The 20,045-nt window shown below is 51.7% G+C and overlaps 1 protein-coding gene across 4 annotated transcripts in view; it reads right to left on the bottom strand.

The window, feature by feature from the left end:
• BCL11A (BAF chromatin remodeling complex subunit BCL11A) overlaps positions 1-5,806 on the bottom strand; it is a 79,203-nt gene extending 73,397 nt beyond the window's left edge. For all 4 annotated transcript variants that reach the window (XM_042789450.1, XM_042789451.1, XM_042789449.1 and 1 more), the window contains exon 1: positions 5,218-5,806. In XM_042789450.1, the coding sequence (XP_042645384.1) occupies positions 5,218-5,272 (55 nt within the window). In that variant the 5' untranslated portion in view covers positions 5,273-5,806. The remainder of the gene's footprint in view (positions 1-5,217) is intronic.
• Positions 5,807-20,045: the final 14,239 nt, after the last annotated feature.

Below are 20,045 nucleotides of genomic sequence, written 5' to 3'. Positions count from 1 at the left end.
CACGTGCATGCGTATATGTATGTGTCTGTGTCACTATCCCTGTCAGCCCGTTTGCAGCTTCCAATTTAAAAATTCCAAAGCCGGGAGTTCTACGCGGGGGGGGAGGGAAGGGACGAGGCAAATAAATAAATAAATGGCAGAAACTGAAATGATAAAAAGCCAAGTGCAGCAGAAATGCCTGTGGGGCGGGGGGAGGCACCTCTCACTTTTCAGTTACTCCTCAGGATTCAAATAAATACCAAATTCACGACCGAATCCACCCAGAGATATTAGCTGGACGGGATATTTTTTAGTACTTAAGGAAACAAGACAATTAGTCATTTTTCCCTTTTTTTTCTATCCTGAAATAAAGGAATGCCTAAATTATCCTGAACGTGTTAGCACTGGTGGCCCTCAGCATCTAAAAATCAGCGTGGCCAAGCAACTGCCACATTGCCTCCCAACAGTGAGAAGTGCCTTCTTTAAACTGAAAATACCTTGCCTAATGTTGTCAAAGTTGACAAATTTTCTGAATGAGCTCCAAAAAGCTTCATTATGAGGCTATTTCTGCTCACAGAATCGTCAGTGGATGCTCTAACAAGGCAGACGCAGCTCTCTTTTCTGTTGGCTTTTTTTTTTTTTTTTTTGTTAAGTTTGCAGAGAAATACCTTGGCAATCTCTGTGCAGTCTCCATCACTATTGCCTTACACAAGGAAAAAAAAAAAAAAAAAAAAAAGAAAGAAAATACCAGCAGCATGTTGGTATTCCTCTCTCTGCGCAACAATACAAGACGCACGCTAACAGCAGCGAGCAGGAGGAGAGGGTACTACAAATACAACCCACCTCAAAACACTGCCAGGTAACGCAAGTGAGACAGAATACAACTCCTAAACAGTTAATCAGCCTGACCTTCTTTAGCTGGCTGCCAATTTCACATTTAATGAACTTAAAGCCACAGAGAATCAAAAAATAGATTTTAATTTGACTGCACGATATTGGAACAAATTTTGATAAAGTGCAAAAATCCAGTGAACTCAGGTTAAATTTATTTCAACCCTACCTAGGCTGAATATTGAGGAGGAAGATCTGGAGTAGCTCCCAGTTGTGCTGCGTAAAATAATATTGAAAGAGCACACTACCTTGCCGTACCTCAGCTCCAACTAGGACACAGGGATCCAGTCCATCATTTCTTGCCTCTAGTACTACTTCTAATTTAACGTAAGGTCAACCACAGGAATATGAAGGTTACATTCGTATTAATAAAAACAATGTCTTAATCGCTGGGGTTTTCTTCTAAACTTACAGACTGACAAGGTAAGACACACAACGTGCATTTCACACTCCTTGGGAAGCCGGGAGAGGAGCAGGGTGTTTCTGCGGGATTGCTGGGCATGGTGTTTTTCTCCCCAGCCATTCCTTACGTTTGGACCGAGGGAGTAAATTATTGCAGGACTAATTCCACCAGTAGCTCGCTGCACGCCGCAGACAAAGGTATTTTGCGAATCTAACTTCTAGCTCACCAACTAAAAGACACAAAATAACCCGTGTTCCCCTTACAACTGGCTTAGCGAGGAGCTCTGCATAATCATTACTCAATTACAATGTTTTCCCGCGGCCTGATTTCTTTCTGACCCTGTCAGTATTATTTAGCAGGGGAAGGTAACCCGCTGCTTTGACACCAGACAGTTAAAAGTAGCGCTAAACAAAAATAGACTTTGCTAAAGTCTGTACCGACTGGGCTGATTTACAATCAAAACCAGGAAATGAAGTGGTAATTCAGAGGTTGCTGATTACACCTCCACATTTCACCTAATTAATTTTATAGGAGGCAAAGTTCTTGAAAATAACAAGATGATCAAATGTACAGATATAAAACCCGTAACCTCAACATTTTCTATGCTCTTAACGTAAATTATTGCTAATTAACAAGAATTATATACTAATGTATGAAATACGGCTGGCACTGTGTTCTCTGCAAAACATTTGGCTCATGCTGGAGGCAGAGCCGGCAAAAATATGTTTTTATTATTACTGCTACTTTTAAAACAAAATAGAAAATACCGGGTTTACAAAGAAAACGCCAAAGTAGAATTCACCTGGTCTTGCCACTGATTTGCAGGATGTGTCTTTTAATTCTGGGGCAATCAAAATTCCCTGCCTGGGTCCCTAATCATCCGTCCCTATTTTTCATGCAAATTGCCCTTCCACCAACATGTCTTTTCAGCTTTCCCCCTTCGCCCTCCTACTCCCCCCTTTTTCCCCGTTCCCAGTCACCAAAACAACCGCACCGTCTCTACAGCAAAAGCGGGATGGATTTTGGAGTGTCGGGAGAAAGGAGGTACCGGGGGTGATGGGGCGGGGAGGGGGGGGGGGGGGGGGGGCGGAATGGGGGGGATGCTACGGCACGGCGCAGGGAAATGCCCCGGCAGCGCATCCACGCATTTCCCCGTGCCGTGGGAAGGATGGAGAGGGGCTGTTTCAGCCCAAGTTTGTGTCCTGGGATGGCGCGGTGCAAGGAAACGGGGGATTTCGGGGTACAATGGGAACCGCCAACACGTTGTGGGGGTGGGGGGGGGAAACCCGGAGAGGGGGAAGGCGAACATCACCCGCTGCCTCCCGGAGCAAGCAAACTCCGCGCAAAAATTAAGAACAAAGAAGAAGAAGGTGGGGGGGGGGGGGGGGGGGGGGGGGGGGGAAGGGAGGGGGGGCTGGAGGGGAGGGAGCTGGGCGCCCTCCCCCCTCCCGCCGGCCGGGAGGCAGCGGAGGAGCCGGCCAGGTTCAAGTTCGCGGGGCTGCCCGGTTGTTTGATCTCGCTGTGCCTCCTAGCGACCGAAGCGGGCAGGCAGCCCGCCCGCCGCCCCGCCGCCGGCCCCGGCCCCGGCCCCGGCCCCGCACGGCCCTCCGCTCCCCCGGCCCGGCCCCCCTCCATCTCCCGGCCCACCCCCCCCCCACACACACACACCCCCCCCCATCCCCGGGGCGTCCCTCGCTGGAGGGAACCCACCCACCCCCCCCCACACACACCCCACCCTCCCCTCCAAACACCACCACCCCCCGGGTCCGTCCCAGCCGCCGCTCCCGCCCCACACGTGCGGAAACTCCGCGCCAGCCCGCGGGTATCTCAGCGAAAAGGAGCCGCGGGGATCCCGCTCGTCTCCGCGGCAAGTCGGAGCCGCCCCCCCACACCCCCCCCCCGGTCTCGCCGCGATCCCCCTTTCCCAACTCCCCCGGGGGTCGCCCGGGCATCCCGGCGCGGGGAAAGCACCCCCAATTCGGGAGAGTGCGGGGGGGTCGCGCCCCAATAAGCGTATCATTAACGTTGCAACCCCTACCCTAACGCAACGCCGGGCAATTCAACGGAAAAATAATAAAAAAAAAAAAAAAAAAGCCCCGAGAAGTGGCGGAGAGAGAACGACCGGGGGGAGGGGGGGAAGGAAGGACCGAGCCCCCGACACACACCCCCCTCCACAGACGCACACCCCCCCGAGTTTTAGGGGAAACTTTGTGCAGGGCAGAGCCGGCCCTGCCCGCAGCGGAGCGGCTGCCTGCAGCAAGCCAGCGTTTCGCTCGGGGGGGGCTCCATGTGCAAACCCGGCTGGCAATGGCTGGGCAGCCGGCGGGAGGGGGGGGGAAGAAGAATCGCAACGTAAAGTTTTGGGTTTGGTGGGGTTTTTTTTTTCTTGGGGTTTGTTTTTGGTTTTTTTTTTGTTTTTTTTTTTTATTTTATTTTGCGAAGGGAAGAGGGAGCCGGGGATCGCTGGCAGGAAGAAATCGCCCTGGGTTTTCTGCCATCCCTGGGAGGGAACAAAACCCGGCGGGAGTAATGGGGGAAAGAGAAGGAAAGAAAGAAAGAAAAATAAAAGAACGGGAGGGAAAAAGAGCGAGAAGCAGCATGCAACATTTCCCCTTCCCCCCAGTTTACCCCGAGGAAAAGGGGATTTTTTTTTTTTCTCCCTTCCTTCCCACCCCCCTCGCCCCAAACCTTTCCAGCTCGAGTTGCCTTTTGTTGTGCAAAGAGCGCTCCCGCTTATCTTGCATCTAGCCCTGGTGTGTGTGGTGGCGGCTGGAGGGAGGGAGCCGGAGAGTTTTTGTTGCGAACGGTGCGGTGGGGCTCGGGGTTCGGTTTTTCTCTCCCGGGGAGAGCGGATTTGGTTTGGGGTTGAAATGCGGCGGCGAGAAAGGGCCGGTGGCGGGTGTGAGTGTGTGCGTGTGTGTACGAGTGTGCGTGCGTGTGTGTGTGTGTGTGTGCTCAGCCCGGGCTCGCTCTCGCCTGTGTTTGTTGGCAGGAGGCTCCCCGCACACGCGGTGCTTGTAAACATTCAGACACGAGATTTTTCCCAATCAAAATCCACTTCCACTTTTTTTTTTTTTTTTTTTTTTTTTTTTTTTTTTGAAAATCTTCCAAAAAATAGTAAGCGAGCGGGGAGAACGCGAAGCGAGGGCGAAGGAGGGAAAATCCCTCCCGGCTCGGCGCGGCTCGGCGCGGCTGGGCTCGGCTCCCCCGCCGCCCGGTGCCGCCCCCAGCCCCGAGCAGCGGCGGCGGGGCGAGGTCGGGGCGGCGGAGCCCCGCACGGCGCCGGCCCGGGGCGGCGGCGGCGGGACGGCCACCCCGCACCCCGCGGCAGAAACAAAAGGGAGGCGGCCCGGCCCGGCCCGGCCCGGCTCGGCTGGGCTCGGCTCCCCCCCCCCCCCCCCCGGGAGGCTGCCGAGGCGAAGGGGCGAGCCCGCCGGTGGCGGGGAGGCTCCGGCCACCGGACTTTCTCCCCGCTCCGCTCGCCCGCGGCTCCCGCCCGCCCGGCCAAGGTGTCCGGCGTCCAGCCCGCCGCTCCCGCAGGAATTTCTTTCCACTTTTCGGGCGGTTTGGCCGCCGGTAGCCCCGCACCTCGCCCGCGCGGGGCGGCTCGCCGCCTCTCCCGCTGCCGGGGCGAGAGGAGCCGCCGCTCTTGCCGCCAAAGAGCGGGGAAAGCGGGAGGCGAGAGGAGTGGGGAGAAGGGAGCGGAGCGGGGGGCAGAAAGAGAGAAAGCGAAGAAAAGTAATCAAGGTGACTAAATTAGAGAGGCAGAAATTAACCGGAATGCTGATAATCCCGCGCCGGCGTTGAGTTCATTTTTTTTTTTCCCCGACTCGCTCACTCCCTCTCACTTTTTTTTTTTTTTTTTTTCCCCTTCTGCTCTCGCTCAAATTAAAAATTAAATCCGTGAATGAGAAATTAAATAAATTGCTCTCCGGGTTACTTACGTGAAAATTCCCGTTTGCTTAAGTGCTGGGGTTTGCCTTGCTTGCGGCGCGACATGGTGGGTTGGTGGCTTCGGTGGCTTGTGAGTCGCTCGGTTCACATCGGGAGAGACGGGTTAGAGAGGAAGGAGACTCCAGAGAAAATATCTTCATCAATGTCTTTTGACATCCAAAATAAATTAGAAATAATACAAAGATGGCGCAGGGAAGATGAATTGTGGGATAGCAGTCATGGCTTTTTTTTTTTTGTGCAAGGAAAAAAAAAAAGAGAGAGAGAGAGGGAGAGGGAGAGAGAGGGGAGAGAGAGAAGGAGAGAGAGAGATGAAAAAAATGGCAAAAGCCCCCCTGAGCTGCAAGTTCAAGTGCGGACGTGACGTCCCTGCGAACTTGAACGTCAGGAGCCTGGATGGACAGAGACATACAAAACATGGGCAGGGCAAGCCGGGGAGAGGGGAGGAGGGAAGGCGAAGGCAACACCAATGGACACTCATCAGGGGCTGGACATGAAAAAGAGAGCAGGACAAGCCAATGGACAGTGATCGCAGGGGGGAGAGGGGAGGGGGCGCGGCGGGAGGGGGTGCACCGGCCGCCCGGCGCCCGCTGCCGAATGGGGCCGGGGGGCCGGGGGCGGCGGGGGCGGCGGCGGCCGGAGCCGCGAGTGGCCGCGGAGGAGCGGCTGCGGGAGGGGAGCCGGCAGAGGGGAGGGGGGGGGGAGCGAACCACGCACACGCGGAGAAAGAAGGGAGGAAAGCGAGAGGGAGAAGGCGAGCAGGCAGGCAGGCAGCGGCAGCACACGCGCGCACACCCCCGCTGGAAAAGCAAATACATCCACGAAGCAAAAGACGGGCAGAGAGGGCTGCGGGGCAGGCTAGCCTCGGGAGGTGCCGAGGAGGTGGGAGAGCTGGGGAAGCCAGGTAGGACCGGAGACCACCCAAAAAGCAGGGGGGGGCCATCCGGCTCCCGGCTTCCCCACTCGTATCCCGTCCCGTCCCCCCCTCCCCGCGAAACCGCGGAGTCCCCTCCTCCCGGGAGCTGCGGCCCGGCCCCGGGGGGAACCGGGGGGGTAGGGGGTGGGTTGGGGGGGGGGGGGTTTCAGCCCGGCCCGCGGGAAACTTCGGCGGGGAGCGACGGGCCTTGTCCCGCCGCCGAGCCGGGCTCTTTGCCCCGGGGCGGCCCGGGGGAGAAGCGAGCGGAGTTTGGCGAGCGAGGAAGCGGCAGAGACGGGAGGAGAAGCCGCAGGAGCGGGGCGGTTGGGGGTGGGGGGGGGGCAGAGGGGGGGTGGTTAGAAGAGGTCGAGCGGGACCTCGCAGCTTTCCCCGCCAGCCCGGAGCCCCTTTCCCCCGGCAGCGCTCCTAGCCCTGCCCGCAGCCGCGGTCTCTTAACGAAAGCGAAACGCGGGGCTGGAGGCGGCGGGGCGGCGCGGGCAGCGGGCTGGCACCGGGGGAGGGCGGCGGTGGGGGGGGGGGGGGGGGGCGGAGGGGAGACGGGGGAGGCGGCGGGAGGCACCGAGAAGTGGCTGGAGTTGGGAGGATGCGGCGGCTGTAACTTCGCCGAAAACAGACGGGAGAGACGCGGAGGCTGCCGGCACGGGGAGGGATCAGGTTGCAGTAGAAATAAGCTCCGGAGGCGAAGGGGCGTTCGGAGCAAAGTGCGGCAGCGAGAGGAGTGCGAGGGGGATACCCGCGCCCGGGACGGAGGCGGAGAGACGGGAACCGAGAGGAGAGAGCTGGACGGGAGGCAAGGGGGGACGAGAAGCCGCCCGCCACTGTAAGAAAGATTTTTAACGCGCAGCGCTGCCGTGGCCCGGACGATGCCGGCCGGGGGGGCGGCGGGGCCCCGCTGGCGAGGCGAGCCCGGCCGTGCCGCCGGCGGAGCTGTCAGAGGCCGGGGCGAATCGCTCCGGCGTGGGACTGTTTCAGCTTCCCGCCAGCAGTTTTCCTCTCCCTCCCCCAAATCCACCCCCCACCCCCCCACCCGGCTCCGCCCGCCGCCGCCAGCCCCGCCGCTCCCCCCGTCGCGCACGGGCGAGCCCAGCCGGGGGGTCTCACCCCGGCGCTGGGGAGGCACCCGGAGGGGAGGGGGGGGGGGGTGTGGAAAGCAAATGCCCGTCCTGCGTGACTTTCCGGGGGAACCCAGCCGCAGGTGACAATAGGCAAGTGCTCCTGGCTTTGGGGCTCCCGCCGCTTTTCGGGACTGGCTGCCGTACCGATGTCCCTGTGCGAAACGTATAGAAACAGGCGTGTGTGTGTACGGGAGAGATGTATATATGGGGTTTGATTTATCTATAATAGCACGTATAAAGCTTTTCAAGGTGGCTGCAGTGTAAAAAGTAATGACTTTATTACCCCGGGAAGGTCCTGTGGCTCACAGTTAACAGTCCTCTGAATTACAATTCATTACGCAGTTGTGCGCTCTCTAAAACCAACCTGCATCAGGATACCTATCTGTGGTTATTCCCAATAAATAACAGGCAACATTTCATTGATTTTCCTTAAAAAAATCATAGCAAATTAAGCACTTAGTTACGACTAAATCTGGCTTCTTATCGTACCGTGTTTGAGATTCCAGAGGTGACTTCCCAGACCGCATCTTAAAACCTACAGTCAGGAGCTAATTTTACAGATGCTTTCATGAATGGCAGCGAGGATGTTCCTACCATTAGCATGCCCTTAATTCCAGCACCGTAAAATGCCTCGAATTAAATGGAAACTCGCTGCCTTAAAAACAGTATTTCATCCTGGCTGGATAATTATTAATATTAGCATTTGATCGCAATGTGCTCCCCCCGTCGCTCCCCCCCCCCCGCCGGTCCCCCCCAGCGCTTCGCATTGTCATGTGATTGGAGGGAGATAACAAACCTCAAGAAAGAAAAGGAGTCAGAAGACATTTTTAACACGGCATAACCGCAGATTAATAATGCAGGTGGGTTTGTATTTTATTGTATTTTTAGGGGAAGGGAACGAAGCTCTTTAACGAGCAGTCGTGGACACAAAGTAACTATATTTACAATCCTTGATGTGGCTTTCGGTGGGTAATAAATTATGACAATATTAAAATTATTTTCTGGCAGCCCAGTTAACTGCGCTGGGGACCGTAAAGCCCTTACTGATTCCATTTATGCCTTGTAATTACGGTCCACGGGCTCTCTCTAAACCCTTTGGTGTATATTGTGTGTAAACTTTTAGCTAATAGACCTTTTTTGAATGGAGGGACTTTTCTCGGTACTTCCTGCAGTATATATGCTGTCTCTGATCTCTGTATTTAATGGCCAAGTCCTGGTTTATGCTTTATAATGTGTTGACAAGTTTTCTAACAGACTTTCTGAAATAATGCACATATATTCACGTCGGTTAGAAACTCCACAGTATTTTTAGAGTCGAGTAGATCTATATCCTAATGCACTGAGAGGGAGTGTAAATCATAGAGGATTTCATAGCCCTTTCAGTAGTTTTCTGTATGAAGTATGAGCAGCGTGGCCTCCAGACGTAACCTTTTAGAAAAAAAGACAGTGCTTTTATTTTATGGTGTAAAGTGCTTTTAGCTTCAGGGCTCTGAACGTGAATGTGGTCAACAAACAGCTCTTGCAAGGGAGTTTGCTACAGCCTCAGCCCCAACGCCGGGGCGCTGCCTTCGCGATGGGGAGGGTTCCGGGGCCACCTCCGGCCGTAGGACCGGGCTGACCCCCCCTCCCCGGGACACCTTAACCCCACAAACGCCGCCCCACGCTGGGGGGGGGGGGGGGGCTCCGCGCCCCGCCGGGACCCCCCCGCAATCGGCTGGGTGCACGCCTCGGCCCGGGCACCCCGGGGAAATGTGTGTGTGTGTAGGGGGGGGGTGTTGGATGGCCCCCGGCACTGCCGGAGAGGCTGGTGATGGCGGGGTCAGCCCCACGGGGATCGTTCCAGGCTTTTTCGGGGCGGGGAGGGGGCGGGGGAGCAGCCTCCAAGCTCGCCCCGGGCACAAGTGACAAAAGCAGGGCCAGCCCGGGGGGCAGCTGGGGGCGAGAGGATTTCAAGAGAGCAGCGGGAGCGGGGGCAATGCACCCCGCCGTTGCCCCACTGCACCCCACGCCCCGCTCCTCCTGCATCGTCCCCTCCAGACCCCGCTGCCACTGCCACCACGGCACCTCTCCCACACGCAGAGCATCTTTAGCCTTCTCCGCACCTATTACACAGCAACGTCACTCTGCTCAGTTAACACTAATGAACCAAGTGAACGTGGCAGGTAAAAACTGTTAGAAATACTCAAACGCTGGCTGCTAACACTTAGAAATGCTGGTAGAAGGGCAGGTGGAAACAAACCCAGGCCAGCACTGAAAGACACCTCTGAGGATTCACGCAAACTTGTGTGTTACCTTGTGCTCCCCCACAACCTCCCTCTGCCCGAGGCGCGGAGCTTGCTCGCAACCCTGCTGCGGCGGTTTGAGCTGCTCTCATCCCCCCCAGCCATCTTACCCGCTGCTCTTTGGCTACAGACTCCCAGCCCCAGAACAAAGTCAGCAGGAGGAAATATGGGCCCCCCCCCCCCCCCATCTCCACTGCATTCGAGCAAACTCCGAGGTACGCACTGAACCCAGGGCTGTGGTGGTTTTCAGGCTGCCTACAATGGGAAACGAACCTTGGAGAAGAGTCTGCCTCGTGAGCTGAGCGGCCATCCCGCCTCCATCCATCCCATATGAACCAGAGCCCTGAGACATGAGCTGATGCCCTGGGGCAGCTGAGGGCAGAGGTGGGCACCCGTCCCACTCTGCTGTCCTGGGGCAGGGGCAGTAACCTGCAGCAGCAGGGCAGAGTGCCCAGGTGAGAACATTTACACTGTAGAAATGAGTTTAACATTTAAATCGGCCAAAATTTATCTGTTCTTCCCTTCCCACACCTCAGCTCTCTGTCTGAGAAATAGCGTGATGCTGCCTCCATCGAAGCGTGTGAGATGCTTGGAAGTTGCTGTAGAAAGGGACATAAAACTGTCTAAAACGGAGAAGTGTGGCCTTCCTCCATCTCGCAGGCAGGCATGTGGTCCTCCTGCACAGGACTGGGACCCAAAGGCGCAAAGGAGCGTGACACAGTTTGTACCACGTACCGCTGTCCCTGCCGATCTGCTAATTTAGTGACAGACTTGGCAGTGGGTGAGTTCAGCAACTCTGGTGGGCAAATGTTCCTGTGTCAAAGCTCCAACTGTCATTCATTCCGAGCAGAAATCTCACTTGCCAACTCGGTACAGAACATTAGGACCAAATACAAATTCCAAAATTCTGCCAGTTCTCCAGAGCTGGGCTGCATTATATGATGGCAGATCGCACGGGGTGCTTTCCGAAACCATCCTGATAGTCTCAATCAAGCAGAGGCAACGTAGGTGGAACTCTTATCACACCAGGCTGACTCCCCATGAATGAGCAGAGGACTTGCACGTTCTAGAAATAGTACATGCATCAGTATTCCCTCATGAGGAACTTGGGCACGCTGCTTTTCCTTTTTTTTTTTTTTTTTTCCCCTCCCCTTTTTAATAAAGGCTCAAAATAAACTCTGATTCTGCAAGCACTTACTAGCAAGCACAGCGCGCACAGCAGCGAGCCCATGCAGGATCACAAACATCTGAGCGCCAGGTGACAGACAGATTTCGTTATCGGCTTGCCCTAGGCAGGACCCAGAATAAAGCCCTGAACTTGGGGAGACTTTTTCCATGGGTTTCAGCAAGGTCTGGGATTTTAGCCTGCCTCTGCTTGCACAGCATCCAGCACGACGGAGCCCTGAACCTCGATGGGACTTTCTGGGGATGATTATAAAATAAATGGCACAAAGCACTCAGGATACAGACTTCCAAATGGCAAAAACCCTCATTTGAAACATACAAACAGTTTTGCTTGTGCGTGGGCAGGCAGAGGAAGGCACTAGTAAATGCCCATAAAATCTCATTTTTAATCAAATGTTGGATTTCAACCAAAGTGGTTTTAGTTTGTACTGCTCTAGGACTTACTTAGCTATTGGTCATTTTGTGTGTTTAATATTTATATATCTTTTTATAAGTAAACATGTAACATGCCCCTGATAGTTTCTGTCCTAGGTTTCAAGCCAACATGATTTCAACTGTGTATTTCAAGCCTCCCAGAACTTGACCTATAATACAAATCCATACAGTCTTAATTATATCAGCACCAGCAGCCACCGCACGAGTGAAATAGTTGAGCTTTCGTTACTAAAGAGGCACAGTAGTTAAGGTCTGTCAGCGCTCCTGTTACAATCCCCATCTTGAAGAGGTTATAACTTGGGCTGTGTAAATTTGATTGAGCTGAAACTTGGGACTCAAACTGTCAGTCCATATAGGGAATTATGTTATGAATAATTGGCTAACCCATTGCTTGATTCACAGACCTTTATAAAACGATTTTTAATGGGTTTTAATGTTTTTTTCTTTTACTGACATCTAGGGTATGAATTTGGTACTTCTAGCTCTTCTGAAGCTCCGTGCTGAACAGTGCATACATGGGTACCCAAGTTAAAGCTACAGCTACCCAGAGGAGTTCATGTGGCATACATGGCACACTTCCCCACCTATGTGTACCCACGCACTAATAAGAGACCGTGAACAAGAAATGGCACTTAAATCTATCTCAAAAGAGTCTCCTAAATGTGTAAGATAAAGAGAACATAAATGCCTCAAGCAGGAGGGAACGGCAGCTCATAAAACGTGTCTACTTTGTGCATCAGCTGCATCGCGATACGCGGCTTGTCGCACATCTCTCAGGCCCCGTTATACCAACCATCATGCTGGGAAGGGAAGGCGCTCGCTGAACCCCCAGTCCAAAACACAGCTCTGGCATGTTAGAGTAGCATGTATAGGTCAACTCAACTATCTATAGATGCAGCGAGGATGTTGGTCACCGGTATCTTTGTTAACAGTTTTTCCGAATCTTTTCATTTTCTTGGGGTCTTTCTTCCACCAAAACTGTGTGGAAGTGAGTCCCACCGTGTGCCTTGGCATCAGAACGGCCGTAATGATGGCACTTTGAAAGGGATGAGCCGTTTGGCTTTCAACATTGATCATAAGCTTCAGCATCCCTTTGTACGACAAGCGATTTTACTGAGAAACGCTCACCATAACACTTTTTACTGGTTTTAAACTTCTGTTTATCAGAGATGGTTTTTATCACTTCAAATCACACTAAGCTGGAGCATGCATGGTTGGTTAAGGTGGCAGTTTGGAATTTTCCTTGACCCTAACAGAAAACGATGACAAGCCCGGGGCAAGAAATATGAGCCACAGGCCATGACCAAACAGATTGCCCTCCTAAAGCCAGACCCTACAAAGTGTCCATGCCCACCTCACCGAACGGTTACAGAGCAGGGACACTTTGCTGCACGCCTGAACTCATGAGCAGCCTCTCCATCGGTTTCAGGAGGAGTGCTGACCAAGCCAGGTCATGCCTTCAGCATCAGGCGCTCACTGCGAGTTTATCGTTTGCAGGTCATTTTGAAACAAAGCACTATGAGAAGCCAGACTCTCCCCAGCAAGGTGTTCCACACATCCAAATCCCCCACTCATCAGGGCTACTCTATTTGGCCTCACAAAAACTGTTGACAGCACAAGCACTGAGAAGTTGGTCCTTTTGAGTCACTGCTGAGATCCCAAGTCATTTACCTAAGCAGGTCACTGTCTTCAAGCCTATGAGCAGTAGGAAGCCAGGCCACTGACACAAACATCTTTTTTGATTCATTTTCTGACTTTAGCTGCTAAGTTTGGGGAGATCCCTAGCTAGGACAAGGTAAAGAATCACTGCCAATTCAGGCCATGGGGAGATAGCACCCACCAGCGCAGAGGCAGCTGGGCTCAGAAGTGCTGAGCAAGCTCCACGGATAGGAAAGGCTAAGCCAAGCTGCAGGGGCAAACTCTTGGTGAGGTTCAAACCACGAACAAACAGCGTGCAACAGGAAGTCTAAAACAGCAGCACATCCAACAGCAGCACAGTCACACTGCATCTCCAGAGTATCCATTTGTCAGTGAAGAAGGGCAGACATGGATGGACCTGCTCTGATCCTGACCAAATAAAATGTGCAGGGCGATTACTGATCCTTTAGCACAGCAGTGGTTCACGAACAAGATCTTCTCAGGATCATAAGGAGAAGCTTTTCACACTTCTTTGCAAGATTAGATCCAAGGGGCTCAAACTGTCCTTGTGAGGAAATCTGGAAAGCCCCACTCTGGATGTGGCAGGTGGGAAAATGAGGAATTGCAAACATTTTGTCTTGAAGAATAAATCCAACTATACCTCAAATCAATTAAAGAAAAAAAAAAAAAAAAAAAGGAAGTAGAATAACAGAAAGAGTTCACTAATTTGAGAAACCCAATATCAGCAATCAGAAATAACTTATTTCCATTGAGACAGGATGAGAAAAGATTTAGTTGTTTTCTTTTATGCTGCTGAACACAGTCCCTTATTCTTCCTAGCATGCTTGGCATGAGGGACAATAGTGAAGGACAGTGCTATAAAAAAGGATTTTCCTCCTCTAACCCTGCTCAATATATCCCTTACCAGAGGAATCTACTTGGCCTTGGGTACTGCGAAATTCTTAAGCACATACTTATCTTTGGGCACATCAGCTGTACTTACATGCTTAAAGTAAGCATGTACTCAAGCATGCTGTTGGATTGGCGCCTTAACATCTTTTGTAAATAACTTCTATTACATTCAACTTTTAGTCACTTAGAATGCACTGAGCTGAAATTTAACATACACCATCATCATTCTCTATACTCATATTACTATTTCAGGTGACATTTAGGTCTAGCTTTTAGCTCTAGCAAAGAAGAAATGCACATGCTTTGCAGAACATGACACAGTTTGTGCGAGGATCCAGATGAAAAAGAATTAATTGTTGAGATAGCAGAGAGCTGTTTCTGCATGTAAAAATAAGGACAGCTTTACTGCAGATTTACTTCTTCGCCATATTTATTCCGTGCAAAATTTCAGCTTAATTGTTAGAATGCTTACAATAATATTTTAATGCAACTCTCTGTAGTCGGAAGAATATATTATTATATAGCCCAAAGCTGCACGGAAAAATGCAGTGCTGAGAGGTAGCGGGAGTGGTAGTGAATAACCTGTGATAAGAGCCCACTTCTCTGAGCAGTTTGGATAGTTTTGCCACCATTTGTTATTGTCAGCACATATAATTTTTACAGTACAGTATGAATTCCGACTGCAGTGAAAAGAATGCCTTCTACCACCAGTATGAATGAGATTTCATTCAATTAAAATAACATGCAAGTATATTGTATAGTATTACATAGAAAGCTGATGTGCATTAAGTATGAATGCTGGGGTTGGGGGGAGTTATTGTACTAATGCTATTGTTCAGCGAGCAACTATTCCCCAGCATTTAAAAAAAAAAAAAAAAAAAAAAAAAAGCAAGGGAAATTAAATACAGGAATCAGAAATACATACAATGTTTGATATTGCCATACTGAAATTAATGCATTCACAATTTAGACTTTAATTTGCCCTATCGTATTAAGTTTCACAGCATCTGACTGCCTAGAGAGGAATAGATGTAAACACATGGAGAGAGATCCATAGGCTACCTGTGCCGACATACACCACCCTCAGACGTTACGGTGATGGGTGCTATAGATAAAGGGAGGGTAAATACAGGCCATGGCATAGCACCAGTCTTTAAGTGCTATTTCCCCCCCCGGGAGCAGCGGGACGTTTGGTCTAGATGTGGCTGGAGCGATGTTGCCCACTGCGATCCCCACTCCCAAACAGCTCGGAAGGGCTCCTCAGCACAGGGAGGGGTGGGCTACAGACCTCCTGGCACCCCACCTCATGCTCCCCAGAACTGAAGGTATCTCAATGTATAGGGATGTATGGGGACGTAGCCACGGCAGTTCCTACGAGGAAGGCCAAAAGTGTCTTGGAGCCGAGGTGTATCTTAGCTAGCCGTTGTAGTTGGAGCCAATAAAAATGAAACTATTCTCTATTGAGACCTAATTAGCTTTTATATTCAAAGCCTTACTGCACATTTGTACATTGCTTATGAGTGGGACTAAAAAATATATGTACCATGACACTATACTTTTAAAGTGTCTATTGAATGCTTTTCCCATTCTCCAAGGATTGCCTCCTCCTTAGATGTATACATTCAGTGAATATGACGAGGCTAATTATTTTTCCCTGAAATGATCAGTGCTTGTCTCTAGCAGTTTGCACAGAAGCACGGACCTCGCATCTCCAGTCTCAGAAGTTAAAAAAAAAAAAAACAAAAAAAAACCCAAAAAACAACAACAACAAAAAACAAAAACAAACAAAAAAGAACCCAAACAAAAAAAACAACAAAACAAAACAAAAGAAAACCCAAACAATCAAAAACCCACAACTGCCTTCAAATCCTAAACCAAAAAACTGGTAAACAAATTTCCTGCCACGGGCTTACTCTTCCGTCAGAGCCCCTGTGCACATATGTGCCTTTTTTGCCTTTTTTTTTTCGAGGGGCTTCTATATTTTTTCTGTTACCTTTCCTGCTTGTAAAGCAATCAGGGAGAACGGCAGGAGGCACCATAAATATGCAAATTGCTGCCAGATAACTGGTTTCGCTGGTTCCGCCTTGGGAAGCGGCAGCGGCGCCGCGGGGGGGGGGGGGGGGGGCGGGATCCACGGGGCCCGGCCGCCCCTCCGCGCCCCTCCGCCCCCCTCCGCGGCTCAGCCGGGGCTCGCCAAGGGGCTCGGCGGCGAGGAAAGCGCTTCTTCGATTCCCACTAAAACTCCTGTCCGCGGTCGCCCTCTCTCACACGGCCTTTTTGTGCGCGTTAGTGGGTTTTCCCACTTCTTCGTTCCTTTTGCGAGGGGTGTTTTGGGTCCTCTTGGTTCGCCCTGGAAGCACTGGCAGCTTGATACCGCCTCTCTCTAATGACAAGGTCAAGATTTTCGTGCCTCCATCAGCTCACCTGAGAGGTGCTCCGAGGCGCGGGGTGGGGGAAGGACTGGCTCGTCCCTGCCCAGTGTCAGGAAAATCCGGGGACGCTCACGTATGGGTCTGTAGTCTGAAACACATGCTAAGGCATCTTTCCTAACTCAGCATTTGAGGGATTAAAAGGAGCCACTGGTTGCCGAATTAAAACGAAAGTGTAATTCACAGGTAAACATTTGCAGAAGTGTATGAGACCATCTTAAAAATCATTAAGAGATTCAGTGATCTCGTGTGGCTTCTGGGCTTGCTCTGCTGGTAAATCCAAAGCAGCGTGGCTTGTGACAGCAGTGTTTTGCCGGGCATTCATCAAAAACATGGACTGAGCATCTGGGTATTTAAAAAAAAACACCGAAGTAAGCAATACAGCTCACTTACAAGTGTTCCGATGTGCGGTAACTTACACACAAATATTCCTATCAGTAGGATGGTGGCCCCATATAACACAATAAGATACAATTCAGATCGGTAACGGTCTATTGAATACATAATACACATTTTTAAAATTGCCTGGAAACGTATTCATATGGTGAAATCTAATGGTTCAGGTGGAGCTTTTACTCTTGATCAAATAATAAAAATTGTTAGAGACCACTCTGTCATCTCATTGCTCACCAGCCTCCACGAGAACTGTTTTACGTCCCGTTTAAATAGGACAGGAGAGCAAGAAGGAAAACATAAACCACAGAAGAGTTACTACAGGCATTAACTTTTAAGCCAGAAAAGCAAAAGAGCTGAAAAAGCAAGCAGGGGAATTTTCGTCCTCACTCCGCACCCATCGGTGTTTCCTACAGCTGAAGCCTCTGGACGGTGGATGACGTTAGGAGGAGGTTGCACTCACCAAGTCCTGGAGGCTGCCTTGGGCGAGGTGTCGCTGTTCTGCCTCTGAAATACCTTCTTTCTGTGGGTGTAGGACTCCCAGGGAAGGGGACTAGTGTGGACGGACAGACAGAGGCTGTGGACAGATGAGACTCCCTGTGGGACAGAGTGGGTGGCGATGGCCTTGTCCGCGGAGAAGGAATCTGAAGCGCAGACTAGCAATAGTAATGGTGATTACCATTAAAGCACAGAGCTTTTCATTACTGGAAACTTCAAATAACTCTCCTGAACTATATTTGAGACATTTTTTTTTTGATGTTAACTCCAGGTTTGATTGCTGGAAAAGGTTGACTGCTAGAAAAGGAAAACCAGTGCAGTGCACAGCAGTGGGGAATCGAAGCCCTTCTTTACCAGAACCCCTGCCATATACGTACTGTCACTCACCTTCCAGACACTCCGTACAACCATTCAATCTATTGAATCAAGAGACTGTTTGATCTTATCTGCATCTGTGAGCTGACTGTCAACCTGCTTAGGCTGCATATTAAATCATCTATAGTAGCTGTATCAAGCTGGGATGATCTGTTAATTCTAAATTTATTAACCCTTAGAGAGCAGTCATCATGTTTAATCTAGTGTAGCCAGCATTTATTTTACAAGACTAAATCCTTCTTTAAGATATGGGCTGTGCTGTAGGTTAAAGAATCGGTAATGTGGAGGAGATGGTAACTGGGAAGAGCTCACTTTGATCCCTGGAAGCCAGCTGACAGCATCGCTGCTCCAAACACGTATGTGTATGCTTGGGTCACGCTCAGTGTGTGGGGTATATGCACGTGTTTACGCCCCTGGTGACATTTCCTCACAGAGTTTTGCCCAAGACAAGAAAGAAAAATAGAGGCCTTGGACGATGCCTGAGCCCTGTGCCTCCACGAGGACTTAAAATCAAAAATCCAAGTAACTGCACACCACTGCAATGCAAGTCGGGGGCTGTTGCCGGCAGAGTCCTGCGAGGACCCACCAGCAAACCTCTCCTCCAAGCCGGCTCCCACTTCTTGCTCCAAATCAATTAGAAAACGTCCTCAGAGTGCCGAGGACCACGGCCGGCTGCTGCAGGACTCACACGAAGTCGAGCGCTGCGATCTGCGTACCTACAAACATACCCCCACGCAGACGCGTATATGTCTACAAATAATTTTATACAGATACGTACGCACGCATCAATATGTTAATCTGTTCCTTACACACACACATCTCTCCCTGCCCCTCTCTCCTGTTATCTATTATCCTTGCACATTGCCGATGGTATCAACATATTCACAGCTTTTATTTCAGTCGCAAACTGCTAGGCATGCTTCCTTTTTTGGTAATCACGTGCCCAGTATCTCTCTAATGTAGCCTAATAACAATTTTAGCATTCAGATGAAGCGATTTCATTCTGTGACTGCCTTTTCTATTAGATTTGATTCTGAGAAGCCCCAGTGGGTGCCTCCGAGGCAGAGATCTATCTGTGAGGCTGCAACCGATTCAATAGCAGCCTGAGCTAACCTTGACCTTTCCCTAGACCCTGCTCCATCTGGTGCCAGCCTGGTCCCCCCCTTCTCCTCCTCCTTGCTTCACAGTCAGCATTGATCAAGGCGGAATCGAGCGTCTCTCTCCCTCCAAGGGCTGGGCAGTCGTGGAAAGGACAGCACATTTCAATATATGGAAATGATCGAGCCTCTTATGCAATCATAAATCTACATAGAGCCTCGTGATTTGATATTTCATTCACCTCCAAAGATTCTCCCCCCTCCCCCCCTTCCCCCCAGCAGGGATTTATAAACTATCAGACAACGGCTTTCCCCAACACCTGGAAATTATAAAGCTTGTTCTTTATTGGGAATGAACGCTTGGCGATTTCCTCTGATTTACTTCGCATTTTATTTACTTATTTGCGACTCACGCGGCTGCTCTCCCCGCGTGCTTGAGTTATTTCATTTTTTTGTTCTTGTTTTTAGGTTTTGTTTTGGTTTTTTGTTTGGTTGTTTGTTTTTTTTTTTTTACGGTGGGTCCACCCCCCCCACCCCACCCCCCGCCCCGTTCCGGCCGCGGCCCCGGCCCCGGCCCCGGCCGGGAGCGCGTTGGCTGCCGCCGTTGTTGCAGCCGCCGAAGGCAGGGGCGGGCGGGCTGGGCTCAGCGCCTCGCAGCCCGGCCCCCCAAACCCCCCCCAACCCCCCCCCATCCCCAGCCCTGCCCCGGCCGAGGCCCGGGGCCGCGGTGAGCTGCAAACCCGCGGAAAGGCTCCTGCAATAAATCAGCGCTCGCCACTTTGGCATCTTCCTAGTTCCGCTTCATTTTCTTCTCCTCTCTTCCCCGCGCTCCGCTCGGCTCCCCGCTCCCCCCGCTCAGCAGAAGCACCCCGGCCCCCCCCAGACCCCCCCACGCCCCCGGACCGAGCACAACCGGCGGCGGCTCTGCCAGCCCCCCCGGGCCGCCGCCCCCCCCCCCCCCCCCCCCCGCCCGCTTCGCCTCTCGACGGCGAAGCTTTGCCTGCCGGGGAGGCGGGGGGGGGAGCGTCGGGGGCCCCTCTGCTCCCCGACCCGCGGTGCTCACCTCCCCGCCACCAGAAGGATTTCTGTTTTGTTTTGTTTTGGTTTTTTTAAGCCCGGAGGAGGGTGTTTGGGGGCCGGAGAGACGAGGCACCCCCAGCCCACCCGCGCACCGGAGCGCTCCGAGCCCCCCCGCCGCCTCCCTCCCTCCCCCCCCGGAGCCGGAGCGATGCCGCCCAGGTACCCCTGGTCGCTCCTGGGGTGGGAGTTACATTTTTAATAACAGCCAGCGTGGCTTTTCTGGGTGAGAAACCGTGCTTTAATATCCTCGCGTGGCTCCTCCATTGCCAGGACATTTACAAGCAATAATTTTATTTTCCTTCCCAAGAATTCTGACACGACCACATTTTTTTCGTCGCATACCAGCCTTGAGATTATATAACAGATTATGTAAAATTATAATTACAAGATAATCTATGCAGACTCTAATTATTATATAGAGTTTCCTGCGTATCTATAGCTAGGC

Source organism: Tyto alba, unplaced genomic scaffold (assembly GCF_018691265.1).
Source record: "Tyto alba isolate M040663 unplaced genomic scaffold, T.alba_DEE_v4.0 Super-Scaffold_16, whole genome shotgun sequence".
Classification (NCBI taxonomy): Eukaryota; Metazoa; Chordata; class Aves; order Strigiformes; family Tytonidae; genus Tyto; species Tyto alba.
This window is presented reverse-complemented; position numbering and strand designations above follow the sequence as displayed.